This window comes from Oncorhynchus mykiss, chromosome 26 (assembly GCF_057628025.1).
Source record: "Oncorhynchus mykiss isolate SJ-2025 chromosome 26, ASM5762802v1, whole genome shotgun sequence".
NCBI lineage: Eukaryota > Metazoa > Chordata > Actinopteri > Salmoniformes > Salmonidae > Oncorhynchus > Oncorhynchus mykiss.
In genome coordinates, this window is record NC_143047.1 from 3,181,301 (window position 1) to 3,199,694 (window position 18,394).

Below are 18,394 nucleotides of genomic sequence, written 5' to 3' on the forward strand. Positions count from 1 at the left end.
CCGTTTTGCTACTATGGAGGAGAGAACGGGGGAGACTCTAGAGACCAACTCTCAACTCATTGCCCTCATCTGTCAGATGCACTCCACCCCTACGGTATATCCCAGGGACACACTGCTTAGTGGCAGGGTGGCGGATTGTGTTCCCTGAAATGCAGACACTAGCTGATTGATGTAGCACAGGGCCCTTTCCATGCACTTGTTTATCTTCTGGTCACACTGGAACAGCTCCTCCGCTGTGCGATATCAGAGAAGACCAATGTTGTCCCAGGAAACATTCAGATGACCACCTCTAAATCTACGCATCTGCTGCATCAGTGCCGCCCCCTTTGTGTATCTCAAGTCGTTTCCACAGAAGTGGATGACTAGGCTGTCAGTGGGAGAAGAAGCACAGGGCCTCTGCTTGTGCAGAATACTAAGCAGTTTGTGCCACTTCATGCCTTGCTCTCCGAGCCACCTAAAGTGATAGTTAATGAGCAGGCTACATGTTGATAATTTGTATATTTTCTAGGAGCTTGCTCGATTGTCTTGTTAAAAGAGATTAGGGAATTTTTCCAGTATACTCCATATTTGCTTAAATAGGTTTCTGGTTTTTCGCGTCCCTCTGGAAAATCAGCTGATAATATTAAAGAAATACTAATAACTACATGATTTCTGTTGCCATTTGTCATTATTGTTTATTGTTACTTTTATTGCTGTGTTATGCTGTATTATAATGTTGCATAACAATGTTGTATAATCACCTTCCAATGTAAAAACCATGAAAAAAATATACATCTATTTTAAAACCTCTTGGTGCTATGGGGCAGTATTTTCATTTTTGGAAAAAACTGGATATTTTGTCAGGAAAAGATGCTAGAATATGCATATAATGACAGCTTTCAATAGAAAACACTCTAAAGTTTCCAAAACTGTAAAGATATTGTCTGTGAGTATAACAGAACTGATGTTGCAAGCGAAAGCCTGAGAAAAATCCAATCCGGAAGTGCCCCAGGTTTTGAAAGCGCTGCGTTCCAATGACTCCCTATTTGTGTTTTTTGTGACTAGGTGCAGACCTAACATAATTGCATGGTATACTTTTGTTGTAAAGCCTTTTTGAAATTGGACGCTATGGTGGGATTAACAACAAGTGTATATTTAAAATGGTGTATAATACATGTATGTTTGAGTAATTTTAATTACGAGATTTTTGTTGTTTGTTTGAATTTGGCGCCCTGCACTTTCACTGGATGTTGGTCAGGTGGGACGTTAGCGTCCCACATACCCTAGAGAGGTTAACTAGCTAACGTTAGCTGGCTGGCTCATTAGCTAATGTTACATGACGTGTGTACAACACCCGTTGAATATGGCCAATGTCAGTGTACTTCTGCAAAAAAAAGCGTAATGAAGTTGTTGCCAGCAGAGCTGGTTAGGCTGTTTTCATGTTATCCATAGGTAAACAAATCATCGGCCGGAGCGTCAGGTGTGCGCTCCAAGAGCACTCTGAGATGGGTGGGGCTAAAGCTTAGGAGGTTGTGAACGATGATGAGTGGGTGTAGACAAAGAGGAGCTTTTCACTAGATACCAAATCATTCAAAGGGCAATTATCTCAAAAGTGAGTTCACAAGTTGGTCAACTTTCAAATCAGAAATACTTTCCAATTGTTCCTCAAATGCAGTGTATGATATACCATTTGTAAAAAACACCATTTCATATTTTTCTACATAAGACCGAATCCAGGTGGTGAGTCACATATATACTCAGACTGTACAAAACATTAGGAACACCTGCTCTTTCCATGGCAGACTGATCAGGTGAATCCAGGTGAAATCTATGATCACTTATTGATGTCATTTGTTAAATCCACTTTAATCAGTGTAGCTGAAGGGGAGGAGACAGGTCAAAGAAGGGTTTTTAAGCCTTGAGACATAGATTGTATGCCATTCAGATGGTGTATGGGCAAGACAAAATATTTAGGTTTCTTTGAACGGGGTATGGTAGTAGGTGCCAGGCACAAGTGTGTCAAGAACTGCAATGCTGCTGAATTTTTCACGCTCAACAGTTTTCCGTTTGTATCAAGAATGTTCTACCACCAAAAGGACATCCAGCCAATTTGACACAAATGCTGCAGGATTATTTTCCTCCTGCAACAAAATGGGTCACATTAAGAGCCGACATCTGTACTATCCTTGTGAGGACTTCTGGTCTCCACAAGGATTGTAAAACCAAAAACACACACACACCACACACACACACCCTCCACACCCATAAATCACCAGGGCCCGGTTGTTGACGTAGACAAAGTGTGCCATGAGATCTATACACTTGATAAACCCATCTGATAGCACGCACTATGATGAACCACTTCCCCAGTGACTGATTGTGTCACACCCCCTCTCGTAAATCACCCAGCGACACCCCCTCTGGCCCCTTCTCTTCCCACCACCACCCTGCCCTTGAGGAGTACATACACACGCATGCAGGAACACATACACACACCCACAATCTATCTATGTCATTGTGCTTATTGTCATCTATTGTCCAGTCCTAGTAAGACAATGATACAGTAAGCATGCCAACCTTTCCCTGGCAAGGTAGACATTCATACGTGGGTCTCACGACAGCAACTAGGGCCATGCCAGTCTGCCCTGTGTGTGTGTATGTGTGCGTGTAAGTGCGTGCGTGTGTTAGTGTGTGCCACGTGAGTAAGAGCATGTCTGTCTGCCTGTGTGTGTGGTTGTGCCTGTGTGTATGTTTGTGCATGCCTGTGTGTGTGCGCGTATGCCCGCCTCGTGTGTGTGATGCTGAGTCGGCTGAGGCATCATCTGTGCCAGGTGGAGTGTGTGGAGGGGTGAGGTCGGCAAGGCCACCTGGTGAGGGGAGCAGTGTAGGGTAGTGTGTGCCAGCTGTGCCATTCTTGGGGATGTGCAGGGCAGCAGTTGAGAGCAGTTGTCCCTGATGCGACATGGGCAGAGAGGAAAGTGCTGACACACACACACACACAAATGTGCACAGATGAGCATTCACTCAACCACTCATTCATTCACCTCACTCACTCACTCACTCAAACACACAGACCCCTCACTGACGCTTGAACCCCTATATTACAATAGCTTTTCAACACTGACCCTAACAACCTCACAAAAGGCAACATTTCAAAATTGTGCTAAGAACATTAGGGCCCGGACTAGGACCGCCATAGATTGGGAGTAAGACCCTGTGATACTAGCCTCCTGTCAGGGGGTGTACTTGTACGTCAAGCTGCCTCACGCTATAGAAACATTATGGCTTGGACAAGGCTACTTACTTTTACTTCTGAACTTATGTGGCTCAGGTACTCACCAATGTGCTTGCCCTTCATGTGGTAGAAGAATGAGACACAGTAGGGGAGACGACCGGAGCCCTTGGGGCCTCTGGCAGCAGTAACATTGTAGAGAGGGGACAGGAGACGGGCATTGTCCCCAGCGACCCGCGGACGAGAGGCCTCGATGTACATGTAGTAACCTAGAAGGGGGAGAGGGGAGGGAGAGACACATATGGTTAGAGACGGTGGTTTTGGTCCCATTTTACATTTGGGTTTATTTGTAAATCCTGGTGAATTCTGCATGCCGCAAATAGGTATGACAGTTGTAAGTGCTATGAAATACCTATACCTATGTTACTCAACACAAGTGGCAAAGAAAACGCAATCCCTCTTTGTGACTGCAGCATCAGAGATATCACATCGCTGGACATTTTAATTATGGCCATCTGTGGTACCGTCTGTAGATGATGTGTTAATCTCACATATAAAAGTTAATATTCAGTCAACTATTCTGCTAATTCTGTCCTATTCTTGTAATTGCAGCCAAAGCATAAATTGGAGGGGGGAAAAAACACTTCAAAAACCTTGTGTCTCAAACAGACCATTAAAAAAATGCTTGCTATTTCCTCATGTACACTGAACAAAAATATAAACGCAACATGTAAAGTGTTGGTACCATGTTTCATGATCTGAAATAAAGAATCACAAAAATGTTCCATACGCACAAAAAACGTATTTCTCTCAAAGTTTGTGCACAAATCTGTTTACATCCCTCTTAGTGAGCATTTCTCCTTTGCCAAGATAATCCATAAAATAAAAGGCCACTTTAAAATGTGCAGTTTTGTCACAAGACACAATGCCACAGATGTCTCAAGTTTTGAGGGAGAGTGCAATTGACATACTGACTACAGGAATGTCCACCAGAGCTGTTGCCAGATAATTGACTGTTCATTTCTCTACCATAAGGCACATCCAACATCGTTTTAGAACATTTGGTAGTACATCCAACCAGCCTCACAACTGCAGACCAGATGTAATCACGCCAACCCAGGACCTCCAAAACCGGCTTCTTCACCTGTGGGATCGAGGGGAGGAGGTGCTGAGGAGTATTTATGTCTGTAATTAAGCCCTTTTGTGGTGAAAAATTAATTCTGATTGGCTGGGCCTGGCTCCCCATTGGATGGGCCTGGCTGCCAAGTGGGTGGGCATATGCCCTCCCAGGCCCACCCATGGCTGCACCCCTGCCCAGTCATGTGAAATGCATAGATTAATAGACTAATTCATTTATTTTGATGAACTAATTTCCTTATATGAACAGTAACTCAGTAAAATCTTTGACATTTTTGCATGTTGCATTTATATTTTTGTTCAGTATATTATGATATAGTATGAGCTGGCCAATGAGCTGGTCAATCAGTGGTCTAGAGGAGGATGAGCTGGCCAATAAGTGGTCTACTCGCGTGAATATTTTTAATGACCGGTATGCACACAGCCAATACAATGCAGGAGTGGCTTCGGGACATGACTCTGATGTCCTTGAGAAGTCCAGTCAGAGCCCAGACTTGAACCCGATTGAACATCTCTGGCGAGACCTGAAAATAGCTGTGCAGCGATACTCCCCATCCAACCTGACAGAGATTGAGAGGATCTGCAATGAACAATGGGAGAAACTCACCAAATACAGTTGTGCCAAGCTTGTAGCATCATAACCAAAAAGACTTGATCCTATCATCGCTGCCAGAGGTGCTTCAACAAAGAACTGAGTAAAGGGTCTGAATACTTATGTAAATATGATCAAGGCAAAGGGTGGCTACTTTGAAGAATCTCAAATATAACATATTTTGATTTGTTTAACACTTTTTTGGTTACTACATTATTTAATGTGTCTTATTTAATTGTTTTGATGTCTTCACTATTATTACACAATGTAGAAAATATAAAAAAATTAAGGAAAACCCTGGAATGGGTAGGTGTGTCCAAACTTTTGACTGGTACTGTGTATATATAAGTGTTTTATTAACATTTTTATACACCCCTTCAAATGATTCGATTCAGATATTTCAGCCACACACGCTTCTGACAGGTGTATAATATCGAGCACGCAGCCATGCAATCTCCATAGATAAACATTTGCAGAAGATTCGGCCTGTACTGAAGAGCTCAGTTACTGTCAACATGGCACCATCACAGGATGTCACCTTTTCTACAAGTCAGTTCGTCAAATTCCTGCCCTGCTTGAGCTGCCCAGGTCAACTGTAAGTGCTGTTATTGTGAAGTGGAAACGTCTAGGAGCAACAATGGCTCAGCCGCGAAGTGGTAAGCTACACAAACTCAGTAGAGTGTGACCGCCGAGCACTAAAGCTCGTAGCGCGTAAAAATTGTCTGTACCACTCACTACTGAGTTCCAAACTGTCTCTGTAAGTAACGTCAGCACAATAACTGTTCCATGGCCGAGCAGCCGCACACAAGCCTAAGATCACCATGCACAATGCCAAGCGTCAGCCGGAGTGGTGTAAAGCTTTCTGTCATTGGACTCTGGAGCAGTGGAAACACGTTCTCTGGAGTGATGAATCACACTTCACTCTCTGGCAGTCTGATGGACAAATCTGTGTTTGGCGGATGCCAGGAGAACACTACCTGCCCGGATGAATAGTGCCAACTGTAAAGTTTGGTGGAGGAATAATAATGGTCTGGGGCTGTTTTCATGGTTCGGACTAGGTCCATTAGGGGAAATTAAGGGAACTCTTAATGCTACAGCATACAATGATATTCTAAAGGATTCTGTGCTTCCAACTTTGTGTTAACAGATTGGGGATGAAAGCGAGGTCCATACAGAAATGGTTTGTCAAGATGTGGAAGAACTTGACTGGCATGCACCGCAACCCCATTGAACACTTTTGGGATGAATTGGAACGCCAACTAATTATGGCTGGCATTGGTTACATCAATCTGCTACAATGTCAATGTTGCCAGCTAAGTTTTATGAGGATATAGTAAGCCTAAAAGGCTATCTGAATGTGCACATTATGGATTTTTTTTTTTAAATGCACTGACTGTCATGTGACTAAAATGGCTGTGACTAAAACTAGAAATAAATTGTCCAGAGTTTAAGTCGACTGATAATAACTACAACTAACGAAAAAAGTAACTGCCAAAATGAACACTACTTAAAGGGATGTGTGTACATTTCAGGAAGATACCTTCTTTGTTTCCACTCCTGTCCATCTCTGGGCCGGTATTGGACGAGCGTTTGGGGTTCTGGGTCAGGTGGTTCTGTCTAGTCCAATCAAACTTGTCGCCCCGGTCCTGGGAGAAACCACAGATGCGCTCGTCCTCAAAGCCACAGACGTGGTCTGTTGAGAGCGAGAGATAGAGACAGAGAGAGTGTGAGAGAGAAGGGGATATAGAAAGAGCGAGAATACAGAGGTTGAAGAGGATGAGCAATGACATTGATAGCGACAGAGACACAAAGAAGTGAGGAAAAAGAGGCAGAGGAAATAGGGAAGAGTGAGGGATCAAAGAGAGAAGAGAGACAAAATTGCGACACATTACCAAGCCATGGTGAAAAAGAGAGAGAGGAGAGACAAAGTTTGAAGTTTTAAAATGACCAATGAATCACTTCAAGAACCTCTTTGCATTCCAGTAACAATTATCTGTTCTTTTCATCTCTGAATCACCCAATCTAACTAAAACGTAATACTATCCTCCAACAATCCACAAGGTTCCTACCTACCACAACCATCACATCAATTTCAACCCATTACACAAATCCACTGCTGGCTGTGGTATTCACTAAGCATTGTCAATGGAAGGACTATGATACATTGCAATTAGGCGCACCAAATGCAACTGGACACACAGTCACTCCATTTATGCTCTACAGCAATAATGCCCATCAAAAGCGTTAACATTGCTACATGTTAAACACGCACACACGCTCACACAAACACATACTCATACAAATTACGCTAGCCACACACTGTCAGCCGTTGACTGTAGACACATTCCAAATTTGCGCCGTATTCCCTACATAGTGCACTACTTTTGAACAGGGCCCTTGTCAAATGTAACGCACTAAATAGGGGATTTGGGATGAAGCCTGTACCCCATTCACATTGGTGTTATGATAGAAACATAATCTATTATGATTCATGTCCCACTCAGCGACGTACGTGCACTTCCTCAATTTGTTTTCTGTTGTTCTCCAATCTGCGTGGTTGGAGAAAATGTGATTTTAATTGTGCTCATTTGGCGTCACTCTCCACTTCCCCTGCCTGAGCGGCGTAATTGAACCAAATTGCCTGACGAGAGGAGAGAAACAGAGAGAGGGCGGAGTGGGGAAAAAAAGGAAGAGTGAAAGAGAATGGGGGGGAAGAAAGAAATAAAGATATTCTTACCTGAAGGTCTTGGGTAAATGTAGGCTGTGAAAAAGGAAATACACATAGATTATCACTATACCCTTTTACATAACTGTAGTAGTACTCATTTAAAAAAATGTATTTAAATAAATGCCAAAATGAACACAAAAAGGGCCTACTTGGCCAGTTATTGATTATTATTATTAATATTAGTATCATCGGAGTGGCCACTTTGGCTCCAGGCGCAAGCAAGTTGCTACTCACGCTCTGAGTACTGGATGGTGCGACTGACATAGTCTCCAGTGCTGTAGGTGGTGATGGGGGCCAGGCGGATCTCATAGGAGACAGGGATCTTCAGGTCAGTCAGGGTGTAGGACATGAGGCCGCCCTTCACGGGCTCCTTCTTGTCGATCTGCTTGGAGAACATGTTCACCTGGTTCATCTTGTCATTCTGCTTAATCTGGGGGAAACAGAGAGGGATAGAAAAGAGGGGACTGGTGATAAATGGGACCATGATGATGGTGTGCTCAACTGGCAGAACTGTAATATAAAGCCATTCGAAAAAATACATTTTCATCAAAATGCATTTTTTGAGACAGAAACGCCTTCTAATATATAGGACATTTCATGTATGTTAATAACGAGAGAGCGAGAGAGAGAGAGATCACCTGTCCACACAAGGAAAAAGGCTATTTTAGGCTTAGGGATTAGGTTTAGGGATAAAATTAGGGTTATGGGTTAGGGTGAAGGTTAGGGGTTAAGGAAAATAGGATGTCGAATGGGAATAAATTGTTTGGTCCCCACAAGTATAGTAAAACAAATGTGTGTGTTTGTGAGTGTGTGTTACCATATATCCATAGATTCAAGGCCAGAATAATAGTAGAGAGAATTATTTATTTCAGCTTTTATTTCTTTCATCACATTCCCAGTGGGTCAGAAGTTTACATACACTCAATTAGTATTTGGTAGCATTGCCTTTAAATTGTTTAACTTGGGTCAAATGCTTTGGGTAGACTTCCACAAGCTTCCCACAATAAGGGTGAATTTTGGCCCATTCCTCCTGACAGAGCTCCTGGCAGGTTTGTAAGGCCTTGCTCACTCACGCTTTTTCAGTTCTGCCCACAAATTTTCTATGGGATTGAGGTCAGTGCTTTGTAATGGCCAATCCAATACCTTGACTTTGTTGTCCTTAATCCATTTTGCCACAACTTTGGAAGTATGCTTGGGGTCATTGTCCATTTGGAAGACCCATTTGCAACCAAGCCTTAACTTCCTGACTGATGTCTTGAGATGTTGCTTCAATATATCCATGAAATTTTCTTTCCTCATGATGCCGTCTATTTTGTGAAGTGCACCAGTCCCTACTGCAACAAAGCACCCCCACAACATGATGCTGCTACCCCCGTGCTTCACGGTTGGGATGGTGTTCTACGGCTTGCAGGCCCCCAGTTTTTACTCCAAACATAACGATGGGCATTATAGACATTTCTCGAAAAAGTACCATCTTTGTCCTCATGTGCAGTTGCAAACTGTATTCTGGCTTTTTTATGATGGTTTTGGAACAGTGGCTTCTTCCTTGCTGAGTGGCCCTTCAGGTTATATCGACTTGTTTCACTGTGGATATAGATACTTTGGAAGCTGTTTCCTCCAGCAGGGTCCTTTGTTCTGAGACAGATTTGCACTTTTCGCACCAAAGTACGTTCATCTCTAGGAGACAGAACGCATCTCCTTCCTGAGCGGTATGACGGCTGTGTGGTCCCATGGTGTTTAGACTTGCGTACTGTTGTTTGTAGAGATGAACGTGGTACCTTCAGGCATTTGGAAATTGCTCCCAAGGATGAACCAGACTTACGGAGGTCTACAATTGTTTTTCTGAGGTTTTAGCTGATTTCTTTTGAATTTCCTATGATGTCAAGCAAAGAGGCACTGAGTTTGAAGGTAGGCCTTGAAATACATCCACAGGTACAGTGCCTTACGAAAGTATTTGAACTTTGCGACCTTTTGCCACATTTCAGGCTTCAAACATAAAGATATAAAACTGTATTTTTTTGTGAAGAATCAACAACAAGTGGGACACAATCATGAAGTGAAACAACATTAATTGGATATTTCAAACTTTTTTAACAAATCAAAAACTGAAAAATTGGGCGTGCAAAATTATTCAGCCCCCTTAAGTAAATACTTTGTAGCCCCACCTTTTGCTGCGATTACAGCTGTAAGTCGCTTGGGGTATGTCTCTATCAGTTTTGCACATCGAGAGACTGAATTTTTTTCCCATTCCTCCTTGCAAAGCAGCTCGAGCTCAGTGAGGTTGGATGGAGAGCATTTGTGAACAGCAGTTTTCAGTTCTTTCCACAGATTCTCAATTGGATTCAGGTCTGGACTTTGACTTGGCCATTCTAACACCTGGATATGTTTATTTTTGAACCATTCCATTGTAGATTTTGCTTTATGTTTTGGTTCATTGTCTTGTTGGAAGACAAATCTCCGTCCCAGTCTCAGGTCTTTTGCAGACTCCATCAGGTTTTCTTCCAGAATGGTCCTGTATTTGGCTCCATCCATCTTCCCATCAATTTTAACCAGCTTCCCTGTCCCTGCTGAAGAAAAGCAGGCCCAAACCATGATGCTGCCACCACCATGTTTGACAGTGGGGATGGTGTGTTCAGCTGTGTTGCTTTTACGCCAAACATAACGTTTTGCATTGTTGCCAAAAAGTTCAATTTTGGTTTCATCTGACCAGAGCACCTTCTTCCACATGTTTGGTGTGTCTCCCAGGTGGCTTGTGGCAAACTTTAAACGACACTTTTTATGGATATCTTTAAGAAATGGCTTTCTTCTTGCCACTCTTCCATAAAGGCCAGATTTGTGCAATATACGACTGATTGTTGTCCTATGGACAGAGTCTCCCACCTCAGCTGTAGATCTCTGCAGTTCATCGAGAGTGATCATGGGCCTCTTGGCTGCATCTCTGATCAGTCTTCTCCTTGTATGAGCTGAACGTTTAGAGGGACGGCCAGGTCTTGGTAGATTTGCAGTGGTCTGATACTCCTTCCATTTCAATATTATCGCTTGCACAGTGCTCCTTGGGATGTTTAAAGCTTAGGAAATCTTTTTGTATCCAAATCCGGCTTTAAACTTCTTCACAACAGTATCTCGGACCTGCCTGGTGTGTTCCTTGTTCTTCATGATGCTCTCTACGCTTTTAACAGACATCTGAGACTATCACAGTACAGGTGCATTTGTACGGAGACTTGATTACACACAGGTGGATTGTATTTATCATCATTAGTCATTTAGGTCAACATTGGATCATTCAGAGATCCTCACTGAACTTCTGGAGAGAGTTTGCTGCTCTGAAAGTAAAGGGGCTGAATAATTTTACACGCCCAATTTTTCAGTTTTTGATTTGTTAAAAAAGTTTGAAATATCCAATAAATGTCGTTCCACTTCATGATTGTGTCCCACTTGTTGTTGATTCTTCACAAAAAAATGCAGTTTTATATCTTTATGTTTGAAGCCTGAAATGTGGCAAAAGGTCGCAAAGTTCAAGGGGGCCGAATACTTTCGCAAGGCACTGTACATCTCCAATTGACTCAAATTATGTAAATTAGCCATCACATCATTTTTTTGAATTTTCCAAGCTGTTTAAAGGCACAGTCAATTTAGTGTATGTCAACTTCTGACCCATTGGAATTGTGATACAGTGAATAAATCTGTCTGTAAAGAATTTTTGGCAAAATGACTTGTGTCATGCACAAAGTAGATGTCCTAACCTACTTGCCAAAACTATAGATTGTTAACAAGAAATGTGTGTAGTTGTTGAAAAACAAGTTTTAATGACTCCAACCTAAGTGTATGTAAACTTCCGACTTCAACCGTATATGTACATAGCTACGTCAATTGCTTGGTAACCCTGCACATTGACTTGGTACTGGTAATCCTTGTATAACCCTGTTATATTTACTCGTTATAGTTTTTTGTTATTCACTGTGTATCTATTCCTCGTGTCACTATTTCAATTTTCATTCAAATGGATTTCTTTAACTCTCCATTGTTGGAAAATAACTCATAAATTAGCAATTCACTGTTAGTCTACAACTGCTATTTATGAAGCATGTGACAAATAAAGTGAGATTTGACACACACACACACACGCAAATGTTATCGTCCTCATGTTTCGGGGTCTGAAAGGCTTATTTCATGTATTTTATTGCATTTATTCATTTTATTAAAACATACATTTCAAAGGGTCAAATATGATGTATTGAATCACATATTGTGCTGTCATTTAAGCTAGGTGTGCGTCACTTGGAAAAAAAACAGAATCATATTTTGTCATTTAGTAGAGGTACAAAGTGACTTTCAGTCATGCATGCATACATGTTTCCCCATGGGTGGCCCGAGTAGGAATCAAACCCATGACCCTTGGCATTGCAAGAGCCATGCTCTACTGAATGAGCCACACAGGACCACAGTTAATTAAGTGTTTGCACATATACAGTGGGGAGAACAAGTATTTGATACACTGCCGATTTTGCAGGTTTTCCTACTTACAAAGCATGTAGAGGTCTGTAATTTTTATTATAGGTACACTTCAACAGTAAGAGACGGAATCAAAGAGACGGAAACAAAAATCCAGAAAATCACATTGTATGATTTTTAAGTAATGAATTTGCATGTTAGTTCATTATGTTTATATTTCTCAATATGCATTGCACAGTATATGCATAATCATATGAACATAATGTATATTATGCATGTGGATGTACTGTATATGACAGTTTGTTAATGCATGTCTTTGTCCATGTGTTGTTGTGCTTGTTTAAGTACTAACAGGTATAGGATCTTAATTTGATACCTCTTTTATTGCTGAGAATCTTCCTGCACAGCAGTAAATGCTATTTTGTAGTGTATTTGAGGTTTAAAAAGGATTCTAACGTTTATAATTTCCACTTTAAAATGTCAGACTTGATTTGCACTAATGCAAAAATGCATCAACCCCTACAAAACATGTCCATTAATTATAATCCACATAATAATTTACATTTCCTGTTGCTGCAAGATTATTTTCTTGATGTAGCAAATGGGTTCAAATGAAGATCCTACATCTGTAGGGGTGGCTGTGGGAGTGTGGCATCCCTGCAATCCTGAATACTTGACAATAACTCACTGAGTCTAGAAAACATTGGAAACACCTTTCTAATATTGAGTTGCATCCCCTTCTGCCCTGGACTATACAAGTTGTCAAAAGCATTCCACAGAGATTATGGCCCATGTTGACTCCAATGCTTCCCATAGTTATCAAGTTCGCTGGATGTCCTTTGAGTGGTGGAACATTGTTGAAACACATGGGAAACTGTTGAGCGTGAAAAACCCAGCAGAGTTGCAGTTCTTGACACAATCAAACCGGTGCACCTGGCACCTACTACCATACCCCGTTCAAGGGCACTTAAAAATATTTTGACATTCCATGTCTCAATTATCTCAAGGCTTAAAAAGCAGTACTTAACCAGTCACCTCCCCTTCATCTATACTGATTGAAGCGGATTTAACAAGTGACATCAATAAAAGATTTTACCTGGATTCACCTGCTCAGCAGTCTATGTTATGGAAAGAGCAGGTGTTCCTAATGTTTTGTGTATATCCTCCTTAAAGCTGGAATCCGTAGCAGTGAACCTGCCACGTCCGTTTCTGATATTACAACAACAAACACTGTTTTTTTCCCCCAGGGACGTCACTGCACATCACAACAGAGTTTGAATTGAAATTTGATAGATGGCGCCAGAGAGGATGGCTGCCATTTTATTGGCTCTTAACCAACCATGCTATTTTGATTGATTTTTCTCATTGTTTGTAACTTATTTGTACATAATGTTGCTGCTACCATCTCTTATGACCGAAAATAGTTTCTGGACATCAGAACAGTGATGACTCAACTCGAATTCGACAAATCATTTTTCTTTAATGAGTCGGACGGGAAGGATATACTCCAAACACCCGAATGGGCCCTCATCCCCTTCATTCGCTGGAGATTTTGCGGAACGAGATCTGGGTGCCTTGTGCGGATCAGGCGACAAGTGGCATATCTGCCTTTGCCATTCATACTGTTAGCTAACTTTCAATCGCTGGAAAGTAAACGGGATGAACTGAAAGCACGTATATCATACCAACGGGACATTAAAAACTGTAATCTTATGTTTCACAGAGTCGTGGCAGAACGACAACACAGCTGGTGAGTTATACACTGTATCGGTTACGATAGAACAGCAGCCTCTGGTAGGACATGGTGTGGGGGCCTATGTATATTTGTCAATAACAGTTGGTGCACGATATCTAAGTAAGTCTTGAGGTTTTGCTGGCCTGCGGTAGAGCATCTCATGATAAGCTTTAGACCACACAATACACCTAGAGAGTTTTCATCTGTATTTGTCGGAGCTGTCTACAGACGATACTGGCAATAAAACCACACTCAATGAGCTGTATACTGCCATAAACAAACAGGAAAACGCTCATCCAGCTCTTGGTGGCTGGGGACTTTAATGCAGGGAACCTTAAATCAGTTTTATCAAATTTCTATCAGCATGTTAAATGTGCAACCAAAGGGGAAAAAACACTAGGCGGCCTTTACTCCACACACAGAAATGCGTACAAAGCTCTGCCTCGCCCTCCATTTGGCAAATATGACCATAATTATACCCTCCTGATTCCTGCTTACAAGCAAAAATTCAAGCAGGAAGCACCAGTGACTCGGTCAATAAAAAAGGGGTCAGATGAATCTGATGCTAAACAACAGGACTGTTTTGCTAGCACAGACTGGAAAATATTCCGGGATATTTCCGATGGCATTGAGGAGTACACCATATCAGTCACTGGCTTCATCAATAAGTCATTGATGATGTCGTCCCAACAGTGACCTTATGTACATACCCAAACCAGAAGCCATGGATTATAGGCAACATTTGCAATGAGCTAAAGGGTAGAGCTGCCGCTTTCAAGGAGCGGGACTCTCGGAAGCTTATAAGAAATCTCGCTATTCCCGCCGACAAAACATCAAACAGGCAAAACGACAATACAGAACTAAGATCGAATTGTACTACACCGGCTCTGACACTCGTCGGATGTGGCAGGGCTTGCAAACTATTACAGACTACAAAGGGAAGCACAGCTGAGAGAAGCCCAGTGACACGAGCCTACCAGATGAGCTAAATAACTTCTATGCTCCCTTCGAGGCAAGTAACACTGAAACATGCATGAGTGCATCAGCTGTTCCGGACAACTGTGTGATCACACTCTCAGCAGCCAATGTGAGTAAGACTTTAAACAGGTCAACATTCACAAGGCCGCAGGGCCAGACGGATTACCAGGACGTGTGCTCTGAGCATGCGCTGGACAACTGGCAAGTGTCTTCACTGACATTTTCAACCTTTCTCTGTCTGAATCTGTAATACCAACATGTTTCAAGCAGACCACCATAGTCCCTGTGCCCAATAACACTAAGGTAACCTGCCTAAATGACTACCGACCCATAGCACTCTCGTCTGTAGCCATGAAATGAATTGAAAGGCTGGCCAGGGCTCACAACACCATTATCCCAGAAACCCCAAACCCACTTCAATTTGCATACCACCCAAACAGATCCACAGATGATGCAATCTCTATTGCACTCCACACTGCCCTTTCACACCTGGACAAAAATAACACCTATGTGGGAATACTATTCATTGACTACAGCACCATAGTGCCCTCAAAGCTCAACACTAAGCTAAGGATCCTGGGGCCACCTCCCTCTTCAAAGGGATCCTGGAGTTCCTGACGGGCCGTCCCAGGTGGTATAGGTAGGTAACTACACATCCGCCATGGTGATCCTCAACACGGGGTCCCCTCAGGGGTGCGTGCTCAGTCCCCTCCTGTACTCCCTGTTCACTCGTGACTGCACAGCCAGGCATGACTCCAACACATCATTACGTTTGCAGATAACACAAAAGTGGTAGGCCTGATCACCGACAACAATGAGACAGTCTATCGGGAGGAGGTCAGAGACCTGACCGTGTGGTGCAAGAACAACAACCTCTCGCTCAATGTGAGCCAGACAAAGGAGATGATTGTGGACTACAGCAAAAGGAGGACTGAGATTCTCATCTACAGGGCTGTAGTGTAGGAGGTTGAGAGCTTCAAGTTCCTTGGCGTCCACATCACCAACAAACTAACATGGTCCAAGCACACGAAGAGGGCACGAAAAACCTATTCCCCCTCAGCAGACTGAAAATATTTAGCATGGGTCCTCAGATCCTCAAGTTTAACAGCTGCACCATCGAGCGCATCCTGACGGGTTGCATTACTGCCTGTTATGGCAACTGCTTGGCCTCCGACCGCAAGGCACTACAGAAGGTAGTGCATACGGCCAAGTAAATCACCGGGGCCAAGCTTCCTTCCATTCAGGACCTTTATATCAGTAGGTGTCAGAAGAAGATCCTAAAATTTGTAAAGAATCCAGCCACTCTATCCATAGACTGTTCTCTCTGCTACCGCATGGAAAGTGGAAAGCGCCAAGTCCAGGTCCAAGAGGCTTCTAAACAGATTCTACCCCCAAGCAATAAGACTCCTGAACATCTAATCAAATTGCTACCCAGACTATTTGCATTGCCCCCCCCCCCCCCTTCTACGCTACTGCTACTCTCTGTTATTATCTATGCATACATAGTCACTTTAACTCTACTTACAAGCATATATTACCTCATTTCCCTCGACACCGGTGCCCCTGCACATTGACTCTGAACAGTTACCCCCTATATATAGCCCCGTTATTGTTATTTACTGCTGCTCTTTAATGATTTGTTATTCTTATTTCTTACTTTTTTTATAGGTATTTTCATAAATTTTCATTGTTGTAAGTAACCACCCCACTGTAAGGTCTACACATGTTGTATTCGGCGCATGTGACAAATACAATTTGATTTGTGTATGTACTACGATTTTGTTAACCATGATCCTGGATGTTCAATTCCTCAAAACAAGAAGAAATGCGGCTGGGGCGGCCAGTGGCACTGTTTTGCGAGGGATCGATGTGTCTGAATCCAGGGGGGATGCAGCCACTCACAGATGACACACACACACACACACACACACACAAACAGTTAATCCCCACGGTGGGGTCAAACACATTGGTTATAAATGTAATTATGTATCATGATAAAGGCCAGCTATGAGACCCCGGCATTAAGGAACAAGGCCCCAGCAACGCATTAGGCACACCACTTCAAACTAATACACCAACACTGGTAAAGATGTGTGTGTGTTGGTGTGGTATGTGTGTGTGTGTGTGTGTTGGTGTGGTATGTGTGTGTGTGTGTGTGTGTGTGTGTGTGTGTGTGTGTGTGTGTGTGTGTGTGTGTGTGTGTGTGTGTGTGTGTGTGTGTGTGTGTGTGTGTGTGTGTGTGTGTGTGTGTGAGTGGCTGCATCCCCCACTCTCTTTGTAATGTGTACACCACTCTATAGCTCTAGTACATGCCATTAGCGTAAGTGAGTGTTTGTGCAGATTCATGCCCACCTAGAGAATATCTGGTTGAGAGCAGAGTTCAAATCACACACACATACGCATACACTTTCGAACATTAGCTTCCTCATGTTCCAGAGCTTGCATGAACATTTGAGTGGATGTAGCTACTGTATGTACACTAGGTACACTGCATTCGGAAATAATTGACTTTTCCACATTTTGTTACTTTAGAGCCTTATTCTAAAACGGATTAAATAAATACAATTCTTAACAATCTACACACAATACCCAATAATGACAAAGCGAAAACAGATTTTAGACATTTTTGCAAATGTATTAAGAATTAAAAACAGAAATACCTTATCTACATAAGCATTTAGACCCTTTGTTTTAGAGACTTAAAATTGAGCTCCTGTTTCAAATGATCATCCTTGAGATGTTTCAACAAATTGTTTGGATTCCACCTGTGGTAAATTCAAATGATTGGATATGATTTTGAAAGGCACACATCTGTCCATATAAGGTCCCACAGTTGACAGTGCATTTCAGAGCAAAAACCAAGGTATGAGGTATGTCCGTAGAGCTACGAGACAGGATTGTGTTGAGGCACAAATCTGAGGAAGGGTACTTAAACATTTCTGCATCATTGAAGGTCCCCAAGAACATGATGTCCTCCATAATTATTCAATGGAAGAAGTTTGGAACTGAGCAATCAGGAGAGAGGGGCCTTGGTCAGGTAGGTGACCAAGAACTCGATGGACACTCTGACAGAGATCTAGAGTTCCTCTGTGGAGATGGGAGAACCTTCCAGAAAGACAACCATCTCTGAGGCACTCCACCAATCAGGCCTTTATGGTAGAGTGGCCAGACGGAAGCCACTCCTCAGTAAGAGGCACATGACAGCCCGCTTGGAGTTTGCCAAAAGGCACCTATAGACTCTCAGACCATGAGAGACAAGATTCTCTGTTCTGATGAATGCCAGGAGTCTAGTCTGGAGGACACCTGGCACCATCCCTACGGTGAAGAATGGTGGCAGCATCATGCAGTGGGGATGTTTTTCAGTGGCAGGAACTGGGAGGCTAGTCAGGATCGAGGGAAAGATGAACGGAGCAAAGTATAGAGAGATCCTTGATAAAAACATGCTGCAGAGCACTCAGGACCTCAGACTGGGGTGAAGGTTCACCTTCCAACAGGACAACAACCCTAAGCAAACAGCCAAGATAACGCTGGAGTGGCTTTGAGACAAGTATCTGAACGTCC

At 42.7% G+C, this 18,394-nt stretch overlaps 1 protein-coding gene and 1 long non-coding RNA gene across 3 annotated transcripts in view; both read right to left on the minus strand.

Moving 5' to 3' along the window:
* LOC149971349 (uncharacterized) overlaps positions 1-18,394 on the minus strand; it is an 812,381-nt gene that overhangs the window by 349,315 nt on the left and 444,672 nt on the right. The gene's annotated exons all lie outside the window — the stretch shown is intronic.
* The window catches only part of LOC110506257 (MAM domain-containing glycosylphosphatidylinositol anchor protein 1), a 399,885-nt gene that overhangs the window by 56,623 nt on the left and 324,868 nt on the right, over positions 1-18,394 (minus strand). For both annotated transcript variants that reach the window (XM_090221721.1, XM_021585690.3), the window contains exons 13-16: positions 7,903-8,098; positions 7,678-7,701; positions 6,481-6,633; positions 3,319-3,480 (exon numbers count right to left, since the gene is read on the minus strand). In XM_090221721.1, the coding sequence (XP_090077847.1) occupies positions 3,319-3,480; positions 6,481-6,633; positions 7,678-7,701; positions 7,903-8,098 (535 nt within the window). The remainder of the gene's footprint in view (positions 1-3,318; positions 3,481-6,480; positions 6,634-7,677; positions 7,702-7,902; positions 8,099-18,394) is intronic.